The sequence below is a fragment of the Silurus meridionalis genome, chromosome 11 (assembly GCF_014805685.1).
Source record: "Silurus meridionalis isolate SWU-2019-XX chromosome 11, ASM1480568v1, whole genome shotgun sequence".
In the NCBI taxonomy this organism is placed as follows: Eukaryota; Metazoa; Chordata; class Actinopteri; order Siluriformes; family Siluridae; genus Silurus; species Silurus meridionalis.
The window spans coordinates 14,543,191-14,570,587 of NC_060894.1; the positions used below are offsets into that span (position 1 = coordinate 14,543,191).

Consider the following 27,397-nt stretch of genomic DNA (forward strand, 5'->3'; position numbering starts at 1 on the left):
ACCTTGAGACAGTGCAAGCAGGGGTGACCAAGCCTGTGTTTTCTTCTAGTAAGGGCTCTGACAGCTGACCAGCAAGGCATTACAATAATTGCACCTAAAGGTAGCAAAAATATGAAATAGAATCATGTATTGACAATATAGATTCTATTTCCCATAAAAAAAAGTGCAGAGGTATGAGATAGTACAGCACAGTGCAAATGACATAGTGTGAATATATAGAGGTGCATTGTGAGGTACTGAGGTGAAAATATAGGTAGAATGTATCATCAAGTGGCTATACATGCATTACTTAATAATTATGGAGCAAAATTGGGGAAGTAAGTTAGAAAATGAGAGACAAGGCAAATAACACGGGAGGGCAAATGACACAGTACAAGCAGGATAAAAAATGTTCAGAACTTTATTTTTAAACATGAGGCAAGGGGAAATGTATAGTCCAGTGTCCAAAATCAGAATGGAAAGAAACTGGAGCTATTGCAAGATGACAGAGGGGTATACAGGCCATGATGGGGTGAGAGGTGTCTTTGATTATACTTCTAAATCTCTGTATGCAGCATTAGTGAAGGGAGTTTTTGATGAAAGGCAATTGGACTCCAGTGATGTATTGGGTAGTTTTCAATACTATCTTGAGGGCCTTCTAGTCTGAGAGAGTGCAGTTGCCATACAACGCTTTGATGCACTTTGTGATGATGCTTTTGACAATGCAGGAGTAAAAGTTCAGTAAGACCCAAGGGGGATAGCTGAGATTTCCATAGTTTCCTGAGGAATCAAAGTTGTTGTTGTGCTTTTTTGATAAGGACAGAGTCGTTGAGTGCACAGGAAAAGTCCCCAAATATATGGGCCTCTATACACCTAGAGACTTGAAGCTGGTCACATGCTCCACCTCTGCCCTAATGTGGATAGGTATTGGTATGTAACCCACACAAATCCTCAGGCAATTCACAATGGGGTCTTTGGTCTTGGGTGCAAGATTGTTATTGGCATACCATGCTTTTAGGGGCTTCCCTGCTGGCTTTCTCATATACAAATTGTTTAAGTAGGGGAATCTAACATTTTAGTTAATGATTTGTAAAATAATTTTTCTTTTTAAAAAAAAGAAAATAAGAAACAATAAATAAATAGTGATATTATTTTAGACTGTTATATTAGTCAAGTAACAGATAACATTCTCAGATTTTTTGACAGTTTGTAATACTAAAGATACAAGAAACAAAGTATTCACCTTTTTTGAATTAACGAGATGGAAAATAGAATGAAGAAATCTGAAAATTTATAAGTGCTGTGTATCCCACTAGCTGCAAAGGAAACCACCCTGGTAAATCATAAAGAATGTAAGAAAGAAAACAGTGGGTCAGATCATTTTGAGGTTGACTGAATATGCTGTTCTTAGAAAGCATGTCCTTGGAATAATTCCTGCAATATGAACTATTTAATAAAGATGAATTTCATTCGAAATAAAAAAGTACAAAAAATATCTACTCTCTAGAGATATCTAGTCATAATCTCAAATGAGTTTATTTGTCAAAGCCGTTGTGCTTGGTGAATTTGTTGGCTTGGCAAGGGCCAAATCTGGCTCATAGGAAAAGTCTGCTTTTGCCTTTTTTTTTTTTTTCTTATTCTTGATCTTGGCTTTCTCCAAATGCAAAGTAAAAATGTTCAGTGCATTGAAATAAAAACATTCTTCATATTGTATAGATGTAGCAGATCTAAATTATTTACCATTGTATCCTCTTGTTTATTTAACAATAACATCACTGTCTCAAGAGGTTGCGTCTGTGTGTGTGTGGGTGTGTGTGTGTGTGTGTGTGTGTGTGCAAAGGTTACGTTATAAAAAAATGATCCCTCCAGGAATAAACCAAAAGCAAGTTTTGGGTTTTATATGGATTTCTATGTTATTATGATGTAACTGTTTATTTCCACAACATCTGTTCACAACTGTTGGCTTGATTGTCTAATCCTTCTAATCTGGGGTGTTTTACATTTGCTTTCATGATGTATCTACAATATATCTAAAACAAGCTCAGCCACATAATCAAAAAGTTGTAATGTGGCTGTATCATGCCCTACAAATAACATGCATTTTAATGGAGGTAAACACTTTTAATAAAAAGAATAAATTATAGCTGACCCCCACCTTCACCCCCCAGGGTGAGGGGGATCCACTTACTATATCACTATACAAGAATTTAATTATTATTTTTGGATTTATATACAATTTCTGATAGTGATCAAAAAGCGCAATTTATTTTGTTTAAAGAAACAATTCTGTAATGATATTGTATTGCTATGCTTCCACCACTAGAGGTAGTGATGCTCACAGGTTAGGTTAACATTGATATTTAGTAAAACGATTCAAAAGCAATTCAAGTTTCTTACACTGACTTGTCTTCCATATACTTCAGTCTCTTTTTGGAACTTTGCCAAATACCTTTCAGATGCAAGAAAGCAAAAAAATAAAAGAATCTGTAAAGTGTAACACTTGACTTGACTTAAAATTTTCAAATCCTCTATGTGGAATATAATTGTCTTATTGATAATTAAATATCCAGAGCTCATAAAAAAATTTACGTTAGACTTACAATAGAGTAAGATCACTGATCGTGATCACTGTCGTTCAACTGGGTTTTGATAGGGATTAAATTATTTAAATCTTCCAGTTTTTACATGCATAGACTTTGCAAATGTAAAGTACTGTAAATCAACTAACTTCACCAGTCTGGAAACCAGTTACCCTTTATAATGACTAAAATGCAAATTTTGTGAAATAAATTACCGTTGAAAAGTACAATAAACTCAATGTAGTCATGTATTGTTCACAACAGGTCTTACAACTACTGTGAGAAAGCTGAGTTAGGTGCTCAGGGCTCCTGTGGAGAATATGGTTACAAGGGGAACAGGTTAATATTCTTGCTCTATATTCATTCCCTCATTGTGTATATCCAATACAGCAACTGTGTGAGGGATTTAGAGGGTTAGAGAGGGGAGGGGTGGTATAAAATCTGCCTTGCTATAGTCTGCTCCCATTTTTTCTTGCTTGTCAGTGGCTTTAATGTGTGGGGCAAAAGCCAGGATGAAGCTTGTCTTTGTGGCCACCTTTGTTTTGCTGGCTCTTTCATATCTGGACCAGGTGGACTCATCTGCCTATGACAAGATTGTGTCACATAGCCGCATCAGGGCAAAGAGTCATGGGTAAGGGAATATTTTATATAGGAAATTATCTCTGTATTTTTTTATTATTAAAATCAGCCACAAACTGTCACTTTTGTTATAGTCGGTTATTTATCTTTATTGTCTTTAGTAGTGTTACATATATTTTTTTTTTAAAGAAAAGCTAAAGTCTGCAAATCCAAAATTCATAATTCTTAATTAAAACATTTTCAAAGTATTTTACAAAAAAATTATCACACTAAATCTCCAAACTGTCATAGTTACTCTTGGCTTTTCATCATTCTCCATTGTCTTTAGAGCAATTTGTCAAAAATGGCATACAATTGTCCTTCCTAATTGCATTGACTTTCAAATTGTTTGTTTCTGGATGAAAGCAATTTTCAGCACTAAATACCAGTTCTATATGCTTCTTTCTTATTTCTTCTCTTTCTTTTTAATTGTGCTTCCTGCATTCTCGACAGGCCCAATGTGTGTGCCCTCCAGCAAGTAATCGGAACCAAAAAGAAGTATTTCAGCACATGCAGGAACTGGTACCAAAAAGCAATCTGTGGGAAAAAAGCGTAAGTGCTTAACAATGGGTGTCCCTCTGATCTATGTTCAAACTGTTGTTCTGTGGTGTGTGTGTGTGTGTGTGTGTGTGTGTGTGTGTGTGTGTGTGTGTGTGTGTGTGTGTGTGTGTGTGTGTGGTGGAGTGTTTGCTATGAAAGTGTGGCGACAGTGGGTAATGCATAAACCTATAATAAACACAGGTGATAATATAACTAATGTTTGTATATAATGTTAATATAATATATTAGTATCTATAGCAAAATGGATCTCAGTTCTAAATAAACTGTAATGATCAAGTCTATTCATTTTTTGAGGTTGAAAATTTAGGGATTCCACCCAACATCTAAATATTGTTAGAGAACTAAAATAATGATTTAGCATTACAACACTTTTCACTTTTTTCACTCATTTTCATGATAAAAGATAAGATAAGATATACCTTTAATCATCCCGCAGTGGGGAAATTTCTGAAGTTAAATTAGTGAAGTGAGATCTTGGGACACTCCTATACCTTCTGTCAGACTCCCAGTTAAAAAATATGTATCTCTCTGAATGTATCTGTAATTTGTAACATGTACCATTTCAGGAAAATAGCATTTTTGGTCTCATGAACCATTAAATTTAGAACTGAAATGGCCCTGTAATTAAAAGTACAGTAGAACATAGCAAAACAAACCAAACCAAACCATTTTCTATGATTATACTGTCATCTATCATACTGTATTATTATTTATATTAAGTGAATAGTTGACTGTTTTTAATACTTATTATAAGGGAATACACTGCATCTTGCTACATAATGCAGAGCCTCTCCATAAAAAGTACATCTTTGTGAAATAAAAAATATTTATTAAAATATGACTGGTAACAGAATACTATTTAAAGTTTGTTTTAAAAAAAAAGTCTAATTATAAAATTAAATATAAAATCATAAAACAACATTTTTGATTGAACCCCAACCAAGTACTTCCCCCAAACAAGTTGCATGAAAGTTACTTAGTTCAGCAACCTAGCTGCAAAAATAAAATCTTATACTAAAAGGCAATGGAATATAAATCAATTCATTTGCTAAACACATTAATTGTGCATCTAAATTAACCAGGACACAAGTTTAGACTAGCTAGGTCTGACTTCATACTGTACTGCTCTACTTCTTTTCACAGTCAGACATTGGTAAAATAAAATTACAACTTACATACAGATGAGAATTTAACCAGTTTTGTCTTAAAAATAATAAACAAAAATATGAGTAGGCTATGCAATTGCAGGCATTAAAATAATTCCCCTAGCAAATTTGAAAAGTTCACGTGAGTATATTTTACTGAATTCATTTACACAGTATATGTACCTAAATGTAACACCTATATGTAGGTTTTGTTGAAGGAACAAAAACCAAAACATGAGATTTTTGCAGATTTGCCGTTAACTGAATATGTATGTAGAGAAATGTGAGAATTTCTAGAATTTTTAAAAGTAACAACAACTGATTTAAAAGTAGCTGTAGTCATTTGAACATTGGGTATGTGGTGAAAAAACATGCTGAATCAAAAACAGGTCGTTCTCATTGTTTCCACACAAACATATACACATCCAGGTGGGAAATTTTGTAAAATATACAATCAAAATACAGGCATATTTTTTGAGGTGGCAGGAAATAAGTTAACCCAGAGTAAACCCCTAAAGACATGAGAAGTATGCAAAACTACACCAAACTCCGGTTAAAACATTAAAATCTTGATGCAATGACCCACCACCACTCCATACCAATAAATAAAAGCAAAATAATGGCTTATACAAGTATGTAGCAACAGTTTTGGTATACCAAGGAATTTTGTTATGACAGTTAAATTAGGCCTCTTTTTAGATGATTACAGGGTGCCATGTTTATTGTCCTTGGCCAAGCAAGATCCACTGAGATCTTATCATCAGATGATGCCAACATGTTTAATGTGCTAGAACTGTGAACAGTGCTAACATACAGTATGGCAAGCTTGTGCAAGGCCATTGTCTCTATTGCATCAAATATTTCAAGTGGTCATTTTTCAGATTTGCTATAAAAAGTTTAGAAGTGTGTTGTTACTGTTCTTTTTTTTTAATCCTTCACTCTTTTCAGCTCTTGACTGAAGTTTTATGAAGATGAACTGTAGTTTGTTGACAGCCAACTTATTTCATGCTGGATCCTGTTTAATCATTGGGGGGCCCAGCCATGTACAAACTAACCACATCTTTATGCCATGTGTATTTTGGCACAAAGCACATACATTTTTTTTCCTTTATAGATTGTTAGTGTAAAACATAAACATGTATAACTTTCATCTTTCTAAGTTGTGTTCTCCCCTTAGATGTTACATAAACACTGATTTGCAGTCTTTGGTAATAGTGTTTTGGAGACCAAGTAGTATCAGCAAGTGCATAATGAGCTTCCTCTATAGCCCTTATCAGATGGTCAGACATTTACAATTTTACTTTTTCTCCAAGAAACTGGTCACTGGCACTATGCCAGACTGTATGCTTGTATCCTTAATAAGACAGCTTTTGGGAGTAGACTCTGAAGAAACTGGCAAGATAAAATTAATTCACACGCCATGCTCTGTCCATCATTATGCTCTCTGGTGCCTGCTAATCCCTGATGGTCTTTAGCCTGGAATCCAAAAGAATTTTGATTTATCAGTTTACTGATATCCATGTAGGAAAAGGTTGTGCTTCTCACTGCCTCATGCACAAGGTGCTTTCTCCAGAAACTTTGGAGGAAATCAGACTGACTGTGATTTCTGAGGTTCCACGTTCCAGAAACACAAGTTAAAGAAAAAAAAAGAGACAAAAAAGAAGCAGATAGACATGTGTATTTGGGTGGCTTAGATGTTCACCTTGACACATCATGTGTGTGCCTCATTTATGCCTCCCACATCATCATTTACATGTCAGTCTAATCTGCCCTATGGCAGGACGAGGATATTAGGCATTAGCTGAGCTTGAGTAATAAGTGGACAGCTGTTAAAAATTATGAACAATCTAAAACATTGCCACTAGAGTTTACAAGAAAAGATATCTGATCCGTTCTTGCTTTAGCATTGATTTCTTTACTTTACTTCTTTTCTGTTAGCACGTGTCTTTCTTTCATATTATGATTTACTGCTTGCTTTGAGTGGAGCACAGCTAGGTTACTAGAGTAACCAAATTCTTGGAAAATGATCCAGTCTTAATTTCGCAAAGGCATTTGTTTGGCAAAACTCCCTGTCTGGGTTCATACAAATGACAACATATTTATGTAGTCTCCAGTATAGTCCATAAGCATGGACAAAGATTCTTTCTATCACACAGTATGTTGCATTGTCTGTAAATGCCACTGTATGAAATGTGAAATTGGCAAGGGTTTTTGGTAATTAAGGAAATGCACTAGAGATCGGAATGTTGGGGATACCAAGCTCAGCCCCCTGAGTAAAGACTCGAAGTCCTTAAATGCATGGCTGTATTACAGTGTATTCTGCCTGAAATAAAATTGCTTTTATATAAAAAGATCTGTCAAATGAATAAATAAAAGGGACAAAATGCTTAGCTTTATATAACTCTAATATGCCTATGGGGGAAAAAAAACATAAAATGATCATTTACATTCACTCAAGTTAAATGCAGTTTACAAGGCTGTCAAAAAAGCCTAGGAAAATGTACGGTAGTGTAGGGCCAAGCAGATATGAAGTTCAATATATTTATGTAGTATATTGTTTAGAAATTGTACAGTGGCAAGTTCTACCTTAGTAATTAACTAAGCAGTATTTCCTGGAAAGACTTTTTCATTTCATGTCATTTACTTAATTATTTATTTGTGTTACCTATTCAGTTGAAATACTGTATACTTAACTGTCATGCTTTGATCAAGATTCGGAAACCAGAATATAAATAGGATCTTTGTTAGCCTTGGGAAACAAACAGAAGCTAGGAAGCAGCATGTACCAGAAAACGGGTATATTCCAAAACACAGGTAGTCCAGGGATGATCGCCAGAATGAACCATAGATCGGACGGTGAGTGCGTGCAAACAGGGGCCTTATAAAGGGAGGGTGTAGATTGAACACCAGTGAAGGTGATTAGTATGAAGGTGAGGCGCTGCAAGTGTGCTGAGTGCCGAAGGGGGGATATCATCAATATCTTCTAGTGGTTGCAATTTCTTGTTCATCCAAGTGACTCTAAACTTCTGATTCCCTTCACCAAAATGATTAATTCAGATTTACTATATTTTTATAAGAGTAATAACAAATTAATATATAAATTATTAATAATAATTTTAAAAATAATAGTTTTAATAACAATAAACCTTTACATACACATATGTATAAATTCAATGATAATAAAAAATATATATATATTTTTCACATTAACTAATAACAAATTCTGTTATAAACAAACCTTTGTGTATAGAGGATTATTTTATAAAAAATACACCACCTCCTATGGCTGGCCTTGTTCTGGGTTTAAGATTGCTTATTTTTCAAATGCATTTTTTCGCTCTTTTTCTTTTCTTATTCATAAACTAGGATAAATAAATTCATATGTTTTTTAAAAGACAAACTTTACATCAGTGACAAAAAGGGTTTAGCAGAGGATTGAAGATGAGACCAAAATGTATCTGAGGCCCTCTAGTGATTGCAGTACAATTTATAACCTTGTCTATTCTTATTAGTAATTGAAAGACAAGTAAAATATTTAGTAATTATTTTAGGAAATAGTATTCTGCAAGTTCATTAGGCCATGATATCCCACGCAATATTTTTCTTACAATAAATGCTTTATTATAGAAGTTATTTGAAAATAATTTTAAGGCTGTGGTTAATGAGTTAATCAATTCAAATCACTAATGAGGCCACTATTTTAAAAACTTTGCAGTTACTAATACAAATTATGTCTCACAGGGGCCAGTACTTTGTCCACTAGTGTTCAGTGTGTATGTAAAATCATGTCTAATTCATAAGGTTTTTATGGCTTCTTCAATTATTGCTATGACAGTGACACCTTGTCTTTTCTTTTTTCTTTTGATTACCTTTCCATTGCCTTTCTAACATCATTTTTTACAGCAAGCAGCATCTACATTCTATTCATGACTAAAAATCTTATTTTTGATGATAAACTGAAAATTTCCTATATTTTTACACTAATCATTATATCACTTTATTCTGATTTTACTGTAATTTCTACCCTTCCTTATCTACCTTCATATGCAACGTCTCTATTTATTGAGTATTCTTATTCATCACTCTGTATTTAATTTAATTTAATTTAAATCAAATGTCTATATTCGTTAACATACAGTGTATTTACATTGTTAATTTGGCAACAACTTGCTGCACCATTGAAATGGGTTTATAAATGTCTGATAGACTATAAGGCTAAAGCTTAGTGATTGTCTTTGTGGTTTATTTTGCAGACTTGTTTTATATGAATGCTGTCCTGGTTATATGAAGCTGGATGGGATGCAAGGCTGCCCTGCAGGTTGGTATTACCTGATAAGGAAAAATTCCAGGCATTATTTAATTGCTGCCCCAACATACTTCTGTTTATGGATCACTGCTCCTTTTTATTTAAACTGGGAAGAATGCCATTTTCATAAAGTCTATTAGGATTTTATTAAAATTATGGGTCATGATATGAAAGGAATCTTAGTCCAGGGTTATTAAATGTAGTTATTTATTCATGTTTAGAAAGAAAATTTAAAGATAAGTTGCCTTAACACTGAAAACAATGTAGCCAGCATTATATAATTTGTCTTTTTTTTTTTAATGAACAGTACAATAACAAAAAAACAACAAAAGAACCACTTTAAACAGATATATGTTTTATGTACATATTCTTAGATTTCGTTTCTATGCATAATCTACTTCCAAAGACTTACTGGGGATGTGTCATTGTCTGTTAACTAGGTACACCTTCATTTTCACAAGCTTTTAATAATCAATCTTCACTTTTGAAAGACATTTGCATATACAAAGTTTTTTGATATAACTCTGCATACTTGTACAATTTTTATATCCAAAAGTTTCCCATGTTTCATTCACGTATAGAGACAGATGTGTGAACTAACGTTAATTTAATGTTCATACTATAATTGGAGTAGTTACCGTAGCTGTTTACTGATTATATATACTTTAAGATTCCAGTGTGTGATAATAGTGGCTCACAAATATCATTAAGAAAACATTAAAAAACCAAAGTATGTTGAATTTATGTAGGTTTTTTGTGGTTTTACCAAATTCCACTGTGAGCAGTGATGACTATTTGCAGCAATCGGTGTATTATTATATAAAAACTCTGCCCAATAGAATTATTTATTATCAGTAGAGGGCTGCTCATTTCACACCTAGGACCTTCAGTGGAGTTCTGCCTGAATCAATCTACATCTTAATAGCATCATTATTGTGTCACGGCTATAAAAACCAATATTTTACAGAATCAATAATTTACACAAACATAGTATAATAAAGTGCTGCATCACAAACAGGTATCTCATGCAGTAAGAATGAATTCCATTACTACAGCAAGAAACCCAATAAACACAATTCAACTATTCTTCTTTCACACAGTGCCATCAATTTGAAATCTGGTTGTTTAAAGCAACAGCTTCAAGCAAGATGTATTCTAAATGACAGGCACCACACTTCTGATTCTGCAGTCCTCACATCAGATTCCTTCAATGCTTGCAGCACGTGATGTGAGGACTAAAATCTGATTGGATTAAAAACTCCAACATGAACAGACACTCATAGACGCACCTCGCCCAAGAGAAACGCTAAACAAAATCGAAAAGGATATACTATTGGGAATATTTTAATACATATTCATGGACAAAAATATAGTCAGTGATACTGCCAGCAGAGAAGACCCTGCAGCCACTGTTCATTATTGACATATTTATTAGCTGTATGTTTAGAATGAAAATGCGAAAAGTATCCCAGTCTGGAAACAGTCAAACAAATCAATTTTTATATTTAAAAAAAAAAAATGTTTACTTGTAAAAAACTTTTTTATGGTATCAATACATATTGTTTCCTGTATGTTTTCTTGCATATTACATGAATAATCCAAAACACAAAACATAAATGTTTTCAGCTGGTTACAGGAGTACTATATACAGAAATGAGGGGAACATTATAAAACCCCTTAAAAATTGCTGTATGACAAACAAAAAATTGTTGTGTTAAATGAAATATTTTTTGTCCTACTTTTACCTTGTTCTCCAGCTCTCCCTATTGACACCGTTTATGGCACATTGGCTCTGCTGAAACTGGATGTGACCCAGCAGTATACTGACCTGTCCAAGATCAAAGAGGAGATTAATGGAGCTGGTGTCTATACCATATTTGCGCCTAGCACTGATGCCTGGGAACAATTAGATGTTGTATGTATTAAAGCAGATGTGAACATTTTTACTGTAATTGTTCCCCTCCCCTTTTTGTCTTCTTGTATGTATGATGTACAAAAGTAGTATCTAGTTCATTTGTACCCTTTATATTGTATTTTAGTATTAATATGAATAACAATTTATGTTATTTTTATACCATGCAGACTGCTAGAAACGCACTTGTGAACAACGCACAGTCAGAGTTGTACAATGCTTTGCGTTACCACATGGTCAACAAACGTTTACTTACCAAAGACCTGAAGAATGATCTAATTCTGGAGTCAATGTACAACAAACAAGCACTGCACATCAACCACTATTCCAATGGAGTATGTATGAAAAAAAAAAATAAATGAACACATAAAAATTTTTGTGTTTTTGAGAGGTTGGAGACTGTTCTTTTTTTGTAAATGATAATTATGAAAATTAATGTAGCCTTTTAATCGTGTTATTAATTTGTTATATATTTGAGAGAGAGAGAAAGAGAGAGAGAGAGAGAGAGAGAGAGAGAGAGAGAGAGAGAGAGAGAGTCTGTGATATGTACACTAATTATTGAATTATACATTGTAAAAGTTTATACAATGCATCAATCTATATCTTTGTTTTTATATCTTATTTGCCTGATTGTTGTTCTGCATTCTGCAGGTTGTGACAGTCAACTGTGCTAGGATCATTCATGCAAACCAGGTGGCCACAAATGGAGTTGTACATGTAATTGATGGTGTCATCAGTGCAGTGGGAAACAGCATCAGGGAGGTCATTCAAAGCAATGAGGAACTAAGATTGTTCAATGTAAGGCACTGCACATCAATAAACATCTGCATATTTTTTTATCCATTTTTATCTTTCATTCAAGTTTTGAAGTTATTGAATAAAAATGCACCTTTATTATAGAATTGCAAAATATATATATAAAATTATTTTAGTTATAAAAAATGGCAAAAATTACAAAAAAACACAACATAAATCTTTAAATATCTTACTGAATACATTTCAAAACATGCTTGAAAAGACAAATGTGATTTTATGAAAAGTTTTAAACCTGTGTTTAAAAAAGGTCAAATTTATTATTAATAGTTCTAATTAGTGCAAAGTGACAATTCTATGTTGTGTTGTCTGTGCAGAAAGCTGTAAATGCAGAATCCAGTTTATTGGAAAAACTTCGTAAACCTGGACACTATACTCTATTTGCTCCAACTAATAAGGCTTTTGAGCAGTTGGACAGTGCCGTCCTTGAACGGATCCTAGGTGACACGACTGTACTTCAAGGTGAGAGCTCAGCATACTGGCAAATACAGCCATTAACACCTGGGAATTACAGTATCATTAATAACTGCACTTTAAGAGATCTCTCTAGTACTGAATCAGGGTTTCTTACACAGCAGTGTGGATTTTAGACACTCCATCACTGTTAAAGTATGTACAGCAAATAAAGGCGCTTTAGGGTAAACAGTCTTTTGCTCTTATTCATTGACAGACTCTGAAGGGTCATGTCTTCTCTTTCAAATGACATGAATGTAGACCACTAAAAGCCATGTTAGATTTTCAGACAGTGGACAAACAGCAAAACTAACCGCAGTCTCTGGGTTATCCAAAGTCAAGACATTCTGATCTCATTCTCTGTTCCTGGCAGGAAATGCTTGAACAGTGCAGTAGCTTGATAAACTCCAACTTTTTCTTGTCAACTGCATATCCAGGGGTCTAGGATTGGTTCTGAAAATAAATGATAAATAATTTTGTAAGTTTTATTGAGAAACTGACAAGAATGACAAGATTGATTTATAGATCGATTCATATATTTGGGTAGACATGATTTAGAAATGTCTCTGAAATATTTCTGTTTGGAATTATACACAAGTTTTTCCATGTCTTCCACTCTTAAGCAGAAGTTTTAGTGAAATAGGTTTGATAAAATGTGTTAGTGCATTCAGGTTAACAACTTTATATTGTTTTAAAAAGTTCATATAGAGTCTTAACAGTGTTAAAATTTTTAAGAATGTTAAACTATAACTAGAAGTTCAGTTGAAGAAACAGGAATAGGTGTTAAATTAATTGATATAGAAGAAAGCTTCATTATTTTGAAGCTTTAGCCTTCAGGCCCATCAAGCTAGATGTTTAGTCATAAAGAAAGATGAGAGTTGTGCACAACAGCCGCTTGGAAAAGAATGAAATACAGTGCTAAATCTTCTTCAGATGTAACCAGTCTGGGTAAAATGTCAAGTTTTTTTTTTTTAAGGGAAGGCATGAAATGGGCTCATTCAGTAATGCAGGTAGGCGAGAATACAGAAATACAAGCATAAAGGGATATCGGATAGGACTTTCAACCTACACCCACTTTCTCATTCATACACACATACACATACACATACACACACACACACACACACACACACACACACACACACACACACACACACACACACACACACACACAAACGCAGAGTGCATAAACAGACAGTGAGAATTAGCAGAACAGGCTGAGTTCCTGGGAATGTGATAATGTCCATACAGTAGTTCCTGGCAATGTCCAGCCATCGGCAGTACAGGAAGGACAGAGTGGGTGTTCACAGGATTACGTTAGTCTTTATGCACTTTACAGAGCTTCCTGTGAAATTATCTACCATGTCGATGACATACAATCCAACGCCATTTTAAACGAAATAATGAGACCATTTTCCATGCATTTTTCTCGGTTTACAACATATCTTTGCTATATGGATGCCAGCAGGATTTTGGCATTTGGAGTGTTTAGAGATAAGGTCATCTAAAGAGGATATTATTAAAAAGTGTCTTTATGTGACTAGAAAGTTTTTTCTTTTTCTTATTTGGAATTTTACTATCAAGGGTTCATTGGACACTGGCACATTCATATTCTTTCCCAGTCAATTGTATTCCCTGGTGCCAAAAAAATAAAAAATAAACTGATATATTTTCCCCAAAAGAAAAACTTTTGGGAATAATTAATAGCCAGGGTATTTTTTGTTTATTTGAAGTATAAAATATCTTTCAGTTTCTGAAAATATTCTTTATATTTTTTTTCAGCCTTTCTAAATTATCACCTTCTGAGCTCAGTCCAGTGCTCTGAAGCCATTATGACTGGCACTGCATATGAGACACTGGAGGGCAGTGTAGTTGAGATTGGCTGTGATGGTGACAGTCTAACTATCAATGGCATTAAAATGGTACTGAAGAAGGACATCATCACGAGCAATGGAGTAATTCACCTCATTGACCAAGTGCTCATTCCTGACTCTGGTTAGTGTTTAATTTACTTAATCTGCTTTTGTATATCTGTAGATCAAACCAAAGAAGTGATCTGTAAGTTGTTTTTAAATTATTTATCAATTCTAGAGGTAAACAGAAAAAACCTCAAATAAAATACATATTTTTAACTAAACCCAAGTGTCTTCAGCATTCAATCGGTTTGCTGTTCCAATACTTTTGGAGCAGAGTATAGATACCTTCTTGTCTTGTGACAGCACTTTAAGGCACATCAATTTGTCTCTGTACAATAATATATTTTAATTTGCACGAACATTATTAAAAGAAATACTGACTATTAATCTATGATCTCTCTCTTTCTCTCTTTCTCTCTTTCTCTCTCTCTCTCTCTCTCTCTCTCTCTCTCTCGCTCTCTGGTATTCTCTCCAACTAAAGCTAAGCAGGTGATAGAACTGGTAGGTGATTCCCAGAGAATGTTTGGTGACATGGTGTCTGAGATGGGCCTGTCTGCAGCCATGAGGCCCAAGACTGAGTACACACTCCTCGCCCCTGTCAACAGTGTTTTCACCAGTGCGTTCACCACATGTTTTTGGGTTTTTTGGGGGAATCTGAAAATCAGGCAGGTTTAAAAGTCTACTACAAATAGGAGCTAAAAAGACAAAAGTATGTATATGTATATATGTATATGTATTTTTTTTTAAGATTGCATTAAAAGCATCTAGGTAATATTAGGACAGTTGTATTAGTTGATTTGCTAAATGAATGAATATATTTTTAATTCTTTGCACATATAATGCTTTATTTTGTAAGGTTGCTGTGATGTTTATTCTATTTATATTATAACCTGTGTATTATTTTTATACACATAACAGCAAGTACATTTCTCATGGAAATTAAACCCTTTGGATTAGGTTTTAATACAAAGAGTGGTGACAAATGAAAGAAAACAGCAGTGATTCTGTTATGTTGTTTACCTTCAATGGCACCTTTGTTTTTTTCAACTTTCTGTTTTTTTTTTATGTGACATTCTTCATCAAAACTATTTAATATTTTTTAAACACACAGAAAACATGCCAAACTTTATAGTTAATGAGAGCAACTATATCTCCCACAATGCATTTTTCTTTTATGAAAAATAGTTGATTATTACTTATATAATATATAATGATGTTAATATAATTGAGAAATAAAATTTGTCAGAATAAATTCTATTAGATCTTTACAATAATAGTAGTGTCCTCAGACCTCTGGACTCTAGACTTACTTATAACTGTATAACTAATACTGAGTGCTTATACTAGTGACTACAGTGTTCTGGTGATCTGTATTTGTTTTAGAGGAAATAATGGCTTTGGATCAGAATTTACTGAGGATCATCCTTGAAAATCACATCCTGAAGCTCAGGGTAACACTGAATGAACTTTACAATGGTCAGCTGCTGGAGACCCTCGGAGGGAGGCTGCTTAGAGTTTTTGTTTACCGCACGGTTAGTGTCTTTAAGGGAATAAATGATAAAGTGAAATACAAAAGAAGTAGGTAGCATCTGTACATCTTAATTTAGAGCGAAGGAATGCCAGATTGCATGGGCAAATTACAGAATTCTTTTCATTTTATATTTGGAGTGTTTAATTTGACTGTATATACTCCCCTATAAATTCATCTTCCTTCTTTCTCTTATTTCCCCAACACTGCTGAAATTGATTTATTATGCCTGCCAGCATCTTGTCAGCTGTTAACTTCAGCTGTCACTTCATTAGCTATGCCCAGAGCATCGGTGAGTGATGCTTTGCTTTTGTCTGTGATAGGCTGTGTGTATTGAGAATGCCTGCATGATTCGAGGCAGTAAAGAGGGAAGCAACGGTGCTCTTCATCTAATGCGCTCATTAATCCGATTGCCAGAGCAGACCATGCTGGAGCTGCTGCAGGCTGATGGTCGTTTCACGTGAGTTTACACTAATCACCTTTATTTCTAGAAGTATCAGTAAAATATAATTACTAAAAAAGTGATATGACGTGTGTGATGAATGAGAAATTGCAAAAAATTAAAAAGAAAAAGTTTGCTGTTTCAATGGCAGAAATAAATCTATGGTTCTGTATTGACAAAAAATGTCAAGTAATGCAAAATCTATTTAATTTAAGCAGAATACATTTCTTTATTTCTTTTTTTTTTTTTTATAAAAAATAAAAAAACATGTCTAGATCCAGCAATAGCAGTGATTTCTTGAGGGGCACAAGTATAAGAAAACACTGCAACCAAACCTGAAATTGTTATGCATGCTTTTTGAAAGTATAAAATAAGATCACTTCTATACCAAACAGCATAAGATTAGGTCTATCTGTACCCTGGCCAGTGAAGAAGTAGCTTTTTCAAAATTACTAAATCAATTTCTGAAGAATGAGATGTGCTAACACAGGGACAAGGTTTATAGAAAAGTCATTTTGCCAACAAATATTTTTACTGTATTAGCAGGTCATACTTCCAAACACAACTAAGTGTACCAGCCCTTTAATCTTAAGTAAACTCTTCCTAGACAAGGTTTATTTTTAAACTCAAATGTCTTTAAATACTATTCACAATGGCACAAGTTTAAGTCTACACAACTATTATATTACATTCTATGCAGGGCACAAATAAAGCAAATAGGAAGCCATATGAAATCTGTCATAACTATATGGGTGAATAAATGTAAGACCAAGCTACATCGCAAAAAGACTCAGCTCAGTTTACAAAGAGATTTTTGTGCACAATCTTTTGCCTTTTACATGTGTCCCTATTTTAGTGTCTAGTGGAAGAATGCCATTACAGTTAATCCTATAATTTATTTGTATCTACATCATTATTAGAGATAATACAGTATAGAACCATACTGGATCCATCTCATAGCTAAATGGTTACATAGTTTTTGTCTTATGTTTAAACTTTCTCCAAAGATCTCACAGTAATAAAAAACAATCTGATGAAAATATTTGCCTGCAATGTTATAGAATATTCCTGAAGTTGATGGAGAAAGCAGAACTGACTGAGATGCTAAAGCAAGAGGGATCATACACAATTTTTGCTCCAACTGATGAAGCCTTCAAGGACATGTCAAATGAAGACATGGATCTTCTCACTAGTAAATCTGCTCCTTCTTCCAAAAGAGATGTTAAAATTGTTGGAGTATCCATCACAAGAAAGCTATATTTCTGTTTTGACCTTATTCTCTCTTTAGGTGATCTGAACATTTTAAGGACAATCCTGCTGTACCATTTCAGCAATGGCATCTACATTAATGGAGGACTGGAAGGTGGAGTGACCAACCTGCTCAAGACCATTCAGGGCAACAACCTTCAAGTGCTATCTGTACGTGGATTCATTTTCCGGTTTGCTTCAAAAACCACATCCACATCTAATACACAAGTCATTGAGTTATATTATACAAACCACTGACTGGACAGCAGATTGGTCAGCAGACTGCAATATTTTTATGTAGGATTTTTATAAAGATTATTTTACATTGACAAGGTATTTAAAGAATGTATTATCAACTTTTAGAAGATTCTATGAATAACATATTGAAAATATTTATTTGATCTCTTTAATGATATTTTTTATTTTTAATTAAATTATTATATAAAAATATATATTTATATACTGTCATTTTGCGATCCTTGAACATGGTTAACAGCTAAAAAAGTTATCTTATGATACTTTGGACCACATGTTAAACATAAGCTGTTGTTTTAAGCAGAAAGTCAAAAAGTCAAACATCAGTGCCAGTGTTTTATTAAAAACATCCAGGACATACAAATTGAATACGCAAGGCAATAATAAAAATGAACAGGCAAAAGTTCAGGCAACTGACAAACAAACAAGAAAGATTGGGCAAGCAGGTAAACATTTAAAAAACATTAGAGGTCAAGGATGAATTGGGCAGTAATTGAGGGCTTATTAAAATGGAATAATGCTGCAGAAAATCGTTGTGATTGTGTGTGAATGTGCAGGTGTGTATGTGCGTGTGTGTGTGTGTGCATGTGCGTGTGCGTGTGTGTGTGTGTGTGTGTGTGTGTGTGTGTGTGTGTGTGTCAGATCAAGAGTCATAGACCAGTATACAGTCAGTTTGTTTTATTTGCCATACTACACAGACAGACAGGCAGGCTTATAAAGGAGAGCATAGATTGGAAACAGGTGAAGGAGATTAGTATGAAGCGCTGTGAGTGTGCTGAGTGCAGGGGGAGGTGTCAAAATAAGTATTGCACAAACGTTTGGCGTTTATGCTATCTTAAATGCCAGAAAGAAGTAATAGTAATAGTAATTCCAAAAAGTCTGAAATTCATTAAAATTCTGAAATTCACTGAAAATGCAAAAAATAAGTTAGAGTTAGAAGTTAATTGAGAATTACATTTGGAACACTATTAGAAAAAACTCTGATCCTGATTTACAATTTCAAGCAAACATAATACTGAAGGACGTTTTTTGAAAGAGGGAATGTTAGTTTAATCCCCACTTATATTTTCCTGTACATTTCAGAGAAAGTATTCCGCTGTCTTTTATTTACAATAGGGAAATTCCGAAGAGAATAATAAGCCATTGTTACTAGTTTTGGCACAGATCCTAAATCATTAGAACAAAGTAAGTGGCTCTGAGTGATAGTATCATGAACTTCTAATTACTGAGATGTTTAGCCCTAATCATATTAGAATAGGACCAACAGCTATACACACATTATTATCCAATATCTTATTTCATTATAAAAGAGTTTTAATTATTAGCTAACTACAGTACACATAATCTATCCTGTTAATGTTTATCCTTAGAAAAATATAATTTAATCACCATATTAATATATTAACTGCCTATGATCTAGATTCCTATCAGTGTGATGAGGAAGACTACAAGATCAAAACTTACTTCTTTAAAATAGTCAGCTAACCTTAAACAATCAGCTAAACTGTTGGAAACACCTTTTTTTTGGAGAACACAAAATTTACTATTGCTTTAACTATGGGGGACTGGGGGACCATATTTTCTACCTCAAAGCTTGTTTGTGCATGTGTGTGTGTGTGTGTGTGTGTGTGTGTGTTTGTTCATGTTTCAGTGATAAATATCTGCCTTCCTGGAGATAAGCTATCATCACTAAAACACCCATTATGCGTCATCTTCCATTCTCCCATTCAAAATTCTATTTAAAAAGAACAATGGCGGCTATTTTTCATTTCTCCAAAATTCCATAACAGTAGCTAAGGGCCCAGTATCTCACACCTGAATACTTTTAATATATATATATATATATATATATATATATATATATATATATATATATATATATATATATATATATATATATATATTTGCTTGTATACTACTTATTAATTATTATTATATTATATACTTATTAATAATTATTATATTAAATGTAATGAATATCTTTCTATTTTTCAGGTCAATAACTCCATTAATGTGAACTCGCTAAATGTAAATGATAACGATCTCATGGCCTCCAATGGAGTAGTTCACGTGGTGAAGAACTTGCTCTATCCCGCAGGTAAGTAAATACTAATTTATAATTACATATACAGCAGTTTGCAGGTGCTCTTGCCTAAAAAAAAAAGCATGCCCCAAAGCTAGAACAAATAATTCTGGGGATACAAATACTATCACAGTAAACCCTATTACTTCAGATTGCAATTGGTTTTCACTAACAAAAAAACACACACACACACACACACACACACACACACACACACACACACACACACACACACAGAAGTCTAAGGTATTTTCCTTTACTTTATTCTGTATTTTATACTAAGTCTTTCACTCTCAGTTCAACACCTGGTTGCAAAAGTAGAGTCTTGATAAATGGTGTCCTTGTATGTCAGAGAAAAACATGCATCAAGATGAGACACTTCAAAAGAAGTCATGGAAACAGAAGGTTAATTATTCAGTTGTGGATCTATGATTGAGTAGATTCTAGTGGAGTAATAGAGGAGTATTCCCATTTTTGCTCACTTCCTTGTACCAACACCAAGTTTGACCCTGCAGCTGAAGCTCAAATCTGCTTCCTATTATGTAACACATTCAGTTGTCTGGATATTCTTGACAGCCCAAACAGCCCAAACCATAATCATAACAAAAATTAAGCATCCTTTAAGAGACGAAGGCACATCTTAGACTGCGTTCAGTATACATGTCCAATCATTTCATTATTTAATATTCAGCAAGCTATCCAAAGTACACAAACAGCTGAAGAAAGACCCACCAGCTGGCAGCCACTTTACACAGATTTTGAGAGTATTTGTTAGACACAGGCATAAACACATTCTCACCTGCAGTCACAGATAAGATTAATTGGCAAATTACTACTTTAATTTAATTTTTTTTTTTTTTTTTTGGAATCTCACTAAAACCAAGCCTCCCCTTTATATACACTATTTTCTTTTTCTTTTTTAACATAATACAACAGACTGGAATACTTATCCTGCAAAGAATCTGTCCAGCAAACTGTTTCATACATGTGTTCTGTGTATTTTGTAGCGTAAAACAATGGTTGGCAGGAATTGGATTTTTGTGAATGTACAAGCTGTCTACTGCCAAGTACAGTATGTTTGCCAATTACTGTCATGTATTTTGTAACCCCACTTCTAACCGCTGCCAAATGTAAGAATGAAATTAACTAAACTGAGAAACGGTGTCTTTAAATTGCCAGATCTACCAGTAGGCCGTGAGGATCTACTTGTTTTGCTGAGGAAGCTCATCAAATATATACAGATAAAGGTACAATAATACACCTGCCAAATCTAATACAGTAGAATCCTCTATGCTGTTATTATGTGTTACAGTACATAAACTTTTGCCCTTCATTGCTCCACATTTTAACCATATGCTTATTTTTCTTGTCTTTTTGTTAATCTTTTAGTTTGTTCATGGATACACCTACAGGGAGATTCCACTCTCCTTCATTAGTGAGTTCTTTCTTATGTCAGGATAACGACATGACTGATCTGGTGGAGAATATTAATGAAACTCTGCATATATCACTTTACATTACTAATATAGTTGGAGTATATTTTTTTTATCACCTAATAGTTCTAGAACAAATCAGGCTCCACTTAAGGCTAATCTAAGCTTAATGCTTTTAAATTATTACAATTCACAGATTTATAATTTGATGTGTATTAACTTATTTCTTCTTTTTGCAGAGAGATTTATCACCACTCAAATTATTGAAACAGGTAATCTGACCAACCATTTTTACATAGTTCCAAATTCACAAAAAAATACTAAAACAAATCGGAAGGAAATGCTTCATCTACAGTTTGGTTTAAATTTCCATACAGAGTTACAAATACAATATTATGCATTATTATTTGTTTATTTATTAACTGTAGTACTGTAATGGTGATAATGATTGATAAAACACAAAGACCCTGTAACTCAACACAGTGTGTGGTGCTGGACTGGAAAAACCATTTTCTTTGGCACGTGCTCAGGAAACCACTAAGTAAATCAAACCTCTTTACGGTACTGTGAAGTAATAAGGACAGGAGAGGACTTGCTTCTCTGAACGCAGCACTAATCTTGCTTCTTGAGGACTAGTCATTAACTCTTGAGAGCAGCATGTCTCAGATCAGCAATTAAAACCATATTGAAAAGATTTTGGCAAAACTGATTTGATCGGAAACCGGTTTCTGGACAAGTAAAGCAACTTTAGTCAAAAAAGTAAAATTTGATGCTAAGACAGAAAAAAAGGAGATTCAGGAACATAATTACATTTTCTTATGAAGTTATTATTTAATTTTTATCATTCTATTACAATGAAGAAAACAGATAAAAATAGTAAAAGGGTTACTCTATTATAATAAATAATGCAATGTATGTGTTGGGATTTTAAAAGATAAGGAAAACCTCCTGCAACTATCCAGACATTCTTTAACTCTACATGGGGCAATTCCCCATTGAAATTGCTCCACAATGCTGAGAGAAACGCTGGTTCTACTCCAATACAAGCAGTATTAGTAAACTGAAACTACTTGCCACAAGGCCACAGTGTGTTTTAGCTTTGCTCTTGCTCTACTGCTCAGTAGTGGTGAGTATGATTGATTGTAAAGATCACTGAAAAAACTCCAATCAATTACAGTCAAAAACTGTCAAACAGTCATGTAACATAATGCAGTGAGGTGCAATGGCTGATTGGAAATGTATTTCATATCACAAATGCTTTTGATTGTACATAATTTTTAGATAACTAGAAGCATATATTACGTTTATAAAATATAAACCTACATTTATGTAGGTACTTTGTAAGTACAAGCACGTTTATTCAGAAGTATAAGATTGGGAAAGCTAGCATGAGTTAACACCTGCTGTTAAGGATCCTTATTGCCTGAGGTAAAAGGATATCATAGAGCTAATAGTTTTGCACTGCAATGGATTGAGTTGTGCAGAGGGAAGAACAGGTAAACAGGCTTGGTGAAAAAATGAAGTCAGATTATAAAAATAATTAACTGGGCTCTCACCCTACACCTGAATAAGTAGATCTATTGCTGAACTTGAAAAAGTTCCATATAAAAATGTTGATGCATGTGGTTTGAGATTTAGGAAGATTATGTGTCTTTAGATAGTCAAAGCATACTGATGCACCCAGTCAGGTAACTCTTTTGTGTGTCATACAAATTGTGAGACCAGAGATTAAATAATCTTTCTTAAATCTTTGGCTTCTTGTTCTAGGCCCTAAATGGGAGGTTATAGAAACTAAGCCCTTTATTAACACAGTCAGTCAAGTAATTGAAAGTGGCCCAAAAGTGGAAACCGTGGTTGTGGAGGGAGATCATGTGATCACTGAATTTAAGCTCACCAAGAAGATTGAGTCCAAACCAGTGGTGAAGGAAATGGTAATTGAGACAGAGCCACAAATCACCACAGTTACCAGGATTATTGGAAGTAAGTTTTCTAAATATGACTGCTTTATCATAACTAACTGGTTTTTAGGAACATACAATTACAATATAAAGAGGTTACATATTTATTATTGGTTCCATGGCTGCCAGAATGTTTTTTCTTGCTGAGTCTTGTCTGGTAGCCTATCAAAAGACCCTCTTAGCAATAAATTAATGATAAATGACTTGAGCACTGCTTAGCATGGTTTAGCAATAGAAAGCAATAGATTTAGCAATAGAAAGTATTTTAATAGAAATCTTTTCATGTTCTTGTCCTTGGCAGTCTGGAATCTAAGTAGTAGAACTTCAGTTTTATATACTGTTGGTTTATGTTTTATTATTATTTGACTTTATTATTATAAATATTTGTTTTAGCTGGAAGGGATCCTAATGCTGAAAGTGAGATTAAGAAGATTCTTAGTGAAGGTTTGTAACCCTACAATATCAGAAATCTTGATTTGAAATGAGATGTGTCACCCAAACAAAAAAGGCAAATACAAAATAAAGGTCTTTTGCAGCTTGTTACTTTCATCAGTTTACAATATTTTTAAATGACTCATGTAAAACAAATTATAAATTGTTGTATATTACAGATCTGACCGAGATAAAGAAGGTGCTGGAAAGTGAGCTTCATATGCAACAGGAAAAAGTCAAAAAGATGATTGAGAGAGGTTAGAAAGTGAAAGTTTGTCCATTTAATAAATCAGATTCACAATCTTTTAATTGTTCATAAATTTATGATTGTACAGTGTTTGGCCAATAATAGAACAAGGTAAAAAATATTAAATGATTAGAACTAAATTTAACCTCAAATATAAAATGCAGCATTGTCACAATGCATTAAATATTGACACACTCATGTTATTTTTGTGGTTCACAGTCAGTAATAAAAAAAAATTAATTTCTGTTGTTCTCTTCGTTTGTGAGGTGGTGGAGAAATCACCACTGTTACCAAAGTGATTAGGCCAGAGCCTCATATTATTGAAGGTAAGTATATATGATTTCTAAAATTTACATAAATGAATTAAATCAACATAATTGTAAGTGGTTCTTGGCATTTCTGATCGGTTTAAAGATATTTCAATCCTATTTTATTCCATGCCACAGGACCGGATTTTTCAAGGATTTCATCCTTCAAGGATAACCCAGAGCTCATGAAGGAGGAAACGGAGAGAATCGCCAAAATTATAAAAAGTTAGAAGTTTTAGTTTGTAATTTAAGATGGTTAGAGTTAAAGCTGTAGGCAACTATGTTTTTTAGGAATCTGTAAGTTAAATCTTATTTTATTTTCAGAGGGTAGCTCTAAAAAAAGAGCAGCTATCCGGAGACCACCAGGTAAGAAAATTATCTCTATCTCTTCCTCTTGTTATGTTGCAATCTTCTACTACATTTGTTCAAAAGTATTTTTTTTTTCTTATTATTAATTTACACTCAGTACCCCATAATGACAAAGTGAAAACAGAATTCTAGAAATGTCTGTAATTTTTTTCTTTATTAAAAAATACTGAAACATTTACAGTCTTGAATCTTTTTGGCAAGATGAAACAAGCTTTGTACATCTGTATTGGGTGGTTTTCAAATCCTCTCAAGCAGGGTCAGGTTAAATTGAGACCATCGGTGGACAGCCACTTGCAGGTCAGTACAGAGATGTTCAAAAGTGTTCAAGTCAGGGTTTAGCCTGGGCCAGTTAAGGACATTTAAAGAGTCGTCCATAAGCCACTCCTGTGTTGACTGAGTGCTTAGGGTTGTTGTCCTGTAGGAAGGTGAACCTTCGGCTCAGACTGAGGTCCTGGGCATTGTGGAACAGGTTGTTATTGAGGATATCTCTGCACTTTGCTTCATTCAGCTTTCTCTCCACCAGTTGCCCATTCCTTGATGCAGAACACCCTCATAGCATGACCATAATGGTTCAAATTCTGGATGGTTTTGTGCAGGTGATGAGCGGTGTCTAATTTTTTCCATAACTTTTACAACTGAGGCCAAAAAGTTTAATCTTGTTCCACATCTCCAAGCAGGCTTCCATCGGTTTTGCACTGAGGAGAGGCTTCCCTCTAGCCACTCTGGCAATAAGCCCCACCTGGTTCTTGGTCAATCTTTTACTAAGGCCCTTCTGCCATGATTGGTCAGTTTGGCAGCCAGCTCTTAGTGCCACACTTCTTTTATTTAAAAAATATGGAGACAGCTGTACTTTTGGAAATCTTCAGGGCAGCAGCAGATTTATATATCCAGATTTGATATCCATTGACAGCTGTGAAGCCTTCTAGAGTGGGGTGTGCCTTTCTAAATCAAGTCCAATCAATAAACATTTCCACAGTTGGACTCTAATCAAGATGTAAAAAACATCTTAGCAATGAACAAGAGAATCAGGAGGCACCTGGAAAACATTTTCAAGTGTTGTTGCAACGGGTCTAAATACTTATGTACTCTACATGTGATATTTCAGGTTTTTTAATTTTTCAAAAGATTACATACATTTCTAAAATTCTGTTTCCACTTTATCATTATAGGATACGGAGTGTAAAGTAATGATAAAAGAATCAATCTGAATGATTTTAGTCAGGCTGCAGCATAACAAAATTGACAAGGAGTTAAGGGGGTCTGAATACTTTCTTTATGCACTGTATAATTAATCAATTACAAACTTATGTTTAAAGGTAATTAACATACATTTGACCTCAGTGAAATAATTCTGAACTTCCCAAATAAAGATCAGCTTGATTTTTCTAATTTTTCATGGCTTCATCTGAATGCTAATTCCATGGTCAACAAAGTCTGTACAAGATATCACTGCATGTTAAATAATGACATATAGTGTTTACTAATTATATATTTACATTTTGCTGAGCAGCAGGAATGAAGAGAGCAGTAAGACCTCCAAGACGTCCCTCCAAACCCAATCAGTGAGCATGAAAAGACACCAGATGATCTACTTATTCCAACCAGCTACATTTAGGCCACTGATACATTTATATTTCATTTGTTTAGTTAAAGTTACTTTCAACTGAGGCAAGAATAAAAGGCAAGCACAGAGGCATCGGCTGAGATGAATTGGCTGGAAAGCACACACACACACACACACACACAAGCACACGCACACGCACATGCACACGCACACACACACACACACACACACACACACACACACACACACACACACATGCAAATGATGGTGCTTTAACTTTGAGATGTTATAGGAAATTATGCTACTTATTGACTGGAACGTATATATTTAGTGACATTGTTTCTTTAGGTTGAGCCTTAATTGTTTTTCTCTGTATATATATATATATATATATATATATATATATATATATATATATATATATATATATATATATATATATATATAATTTCAAAATGATAAACCCTTGATTGAAACAGTTCACACACCCTTTTAAAGTCATTTAAAGGGGACTGAAATGATTGTCATAATTACCAAAAGACATTTTAAAGTGAAATTTCTATATATTCAAAGTGTGTGAAAAGTGGTCAAGCAATTCATAAAGTGTTGCATGTTTGTTATTTTGTGGTACTGCATTTCACTCCGATCCAAGGTGCTGCCTGTTTTCATGCTTCATACATTTGATTTAGTGTTGTGCTTTCACACTAATTGTTCTTTAATGTGACTTTTCATCCATTCAGTCATTTGTAAAATGTTGTCTAAAGCAGATTGTGTGTGTGTGTGTGTGTGTGTCTCATTCATGCACACTGTTCAAACTCAGTAGCATTCTTCTCTTCTTACCTCCTATCTTACCCTACTGCCTGTTTGATAAATTGCTTAATAAAATTGATTATAAAAGTGACACTCCTCAGTTTAATCTCAGGTAAACACCTGCCATTGTGAAATAAAAAATGACATGTCATTACATATGGTAAGTCAGCTCAAATGATGCGCTTTCTGCATGGTAGACATACGCCGGGAGTACCTACAAGCAGAATCTAAAAAAAACCATATTTGATCATACTTTTATCAGAAACACAGTTTGAATGTATTTTTTTTTTTTGCATGTGTGCGTGTGTGTGTGTGTGTGTGTGTGTGTGTGTGTGTGTGTGTGTGTATATACATATATATATATATATATATATATATATATATATATATATATATATATATATATATATATATATATATATATATGTGTATTTGGGT

The 27,397-nt window shown here is 33.9% G+C and overlaps 1 protein-coding gene across 1 annotated transcript; it reads left to right on the forward strand.

Moving 5' to 3' along the window:
- Positions 1 to 3,004: 3,004 nt before the first annotated feature.
- Positions 3,005 to 27,050, forward strand: postna (periostin, osteoblast specific factor a). The gene is made up of 24 exons (XM_046861976.1): positions 3,005 to 3,189; positions 3,630 to 3,728; positions 9,136 to 9,200; positions 10,946 to 11,103; positions 11,271 to 11,435; positions 11,752 to 11,898; positions 12,231 to 12,375; positions 14,149 to 14,361; positions 14,764 to 14,898; positions 15,666 to 15,814; positions 16,134 to 16,270; positions 17,314 to 17,444; positions 17,541 to 17,671; positions 19,751 to 19,853; positions 21,018 to 21,085; positions 21,228 to 21,273; positions 21,511 to 21,543; positions 23,039 to 23,251; positions 23,623 to 23,673; positions 23,841 to 23,918; positions 24,175 to 24,234; positions 24,355 to 24,441; positions 24,541 to 24,582; positions 26,096 to 27,050. The coding sequence occupies exons 1-24, from the start codon at positions 3,050 to 3,052 to the stop codon at positions 26,149 to 26,151; spliced, it is 2,652 nt and encodes an 883-aa protein (XP_046717932.1). The 5' UTR covers positions 3,005 to 3,049; the 3' UTR covers positions 26,152 to 27,050.
- Positions 27,051 to 27,397: the final 347 nt, after the last annotated feature.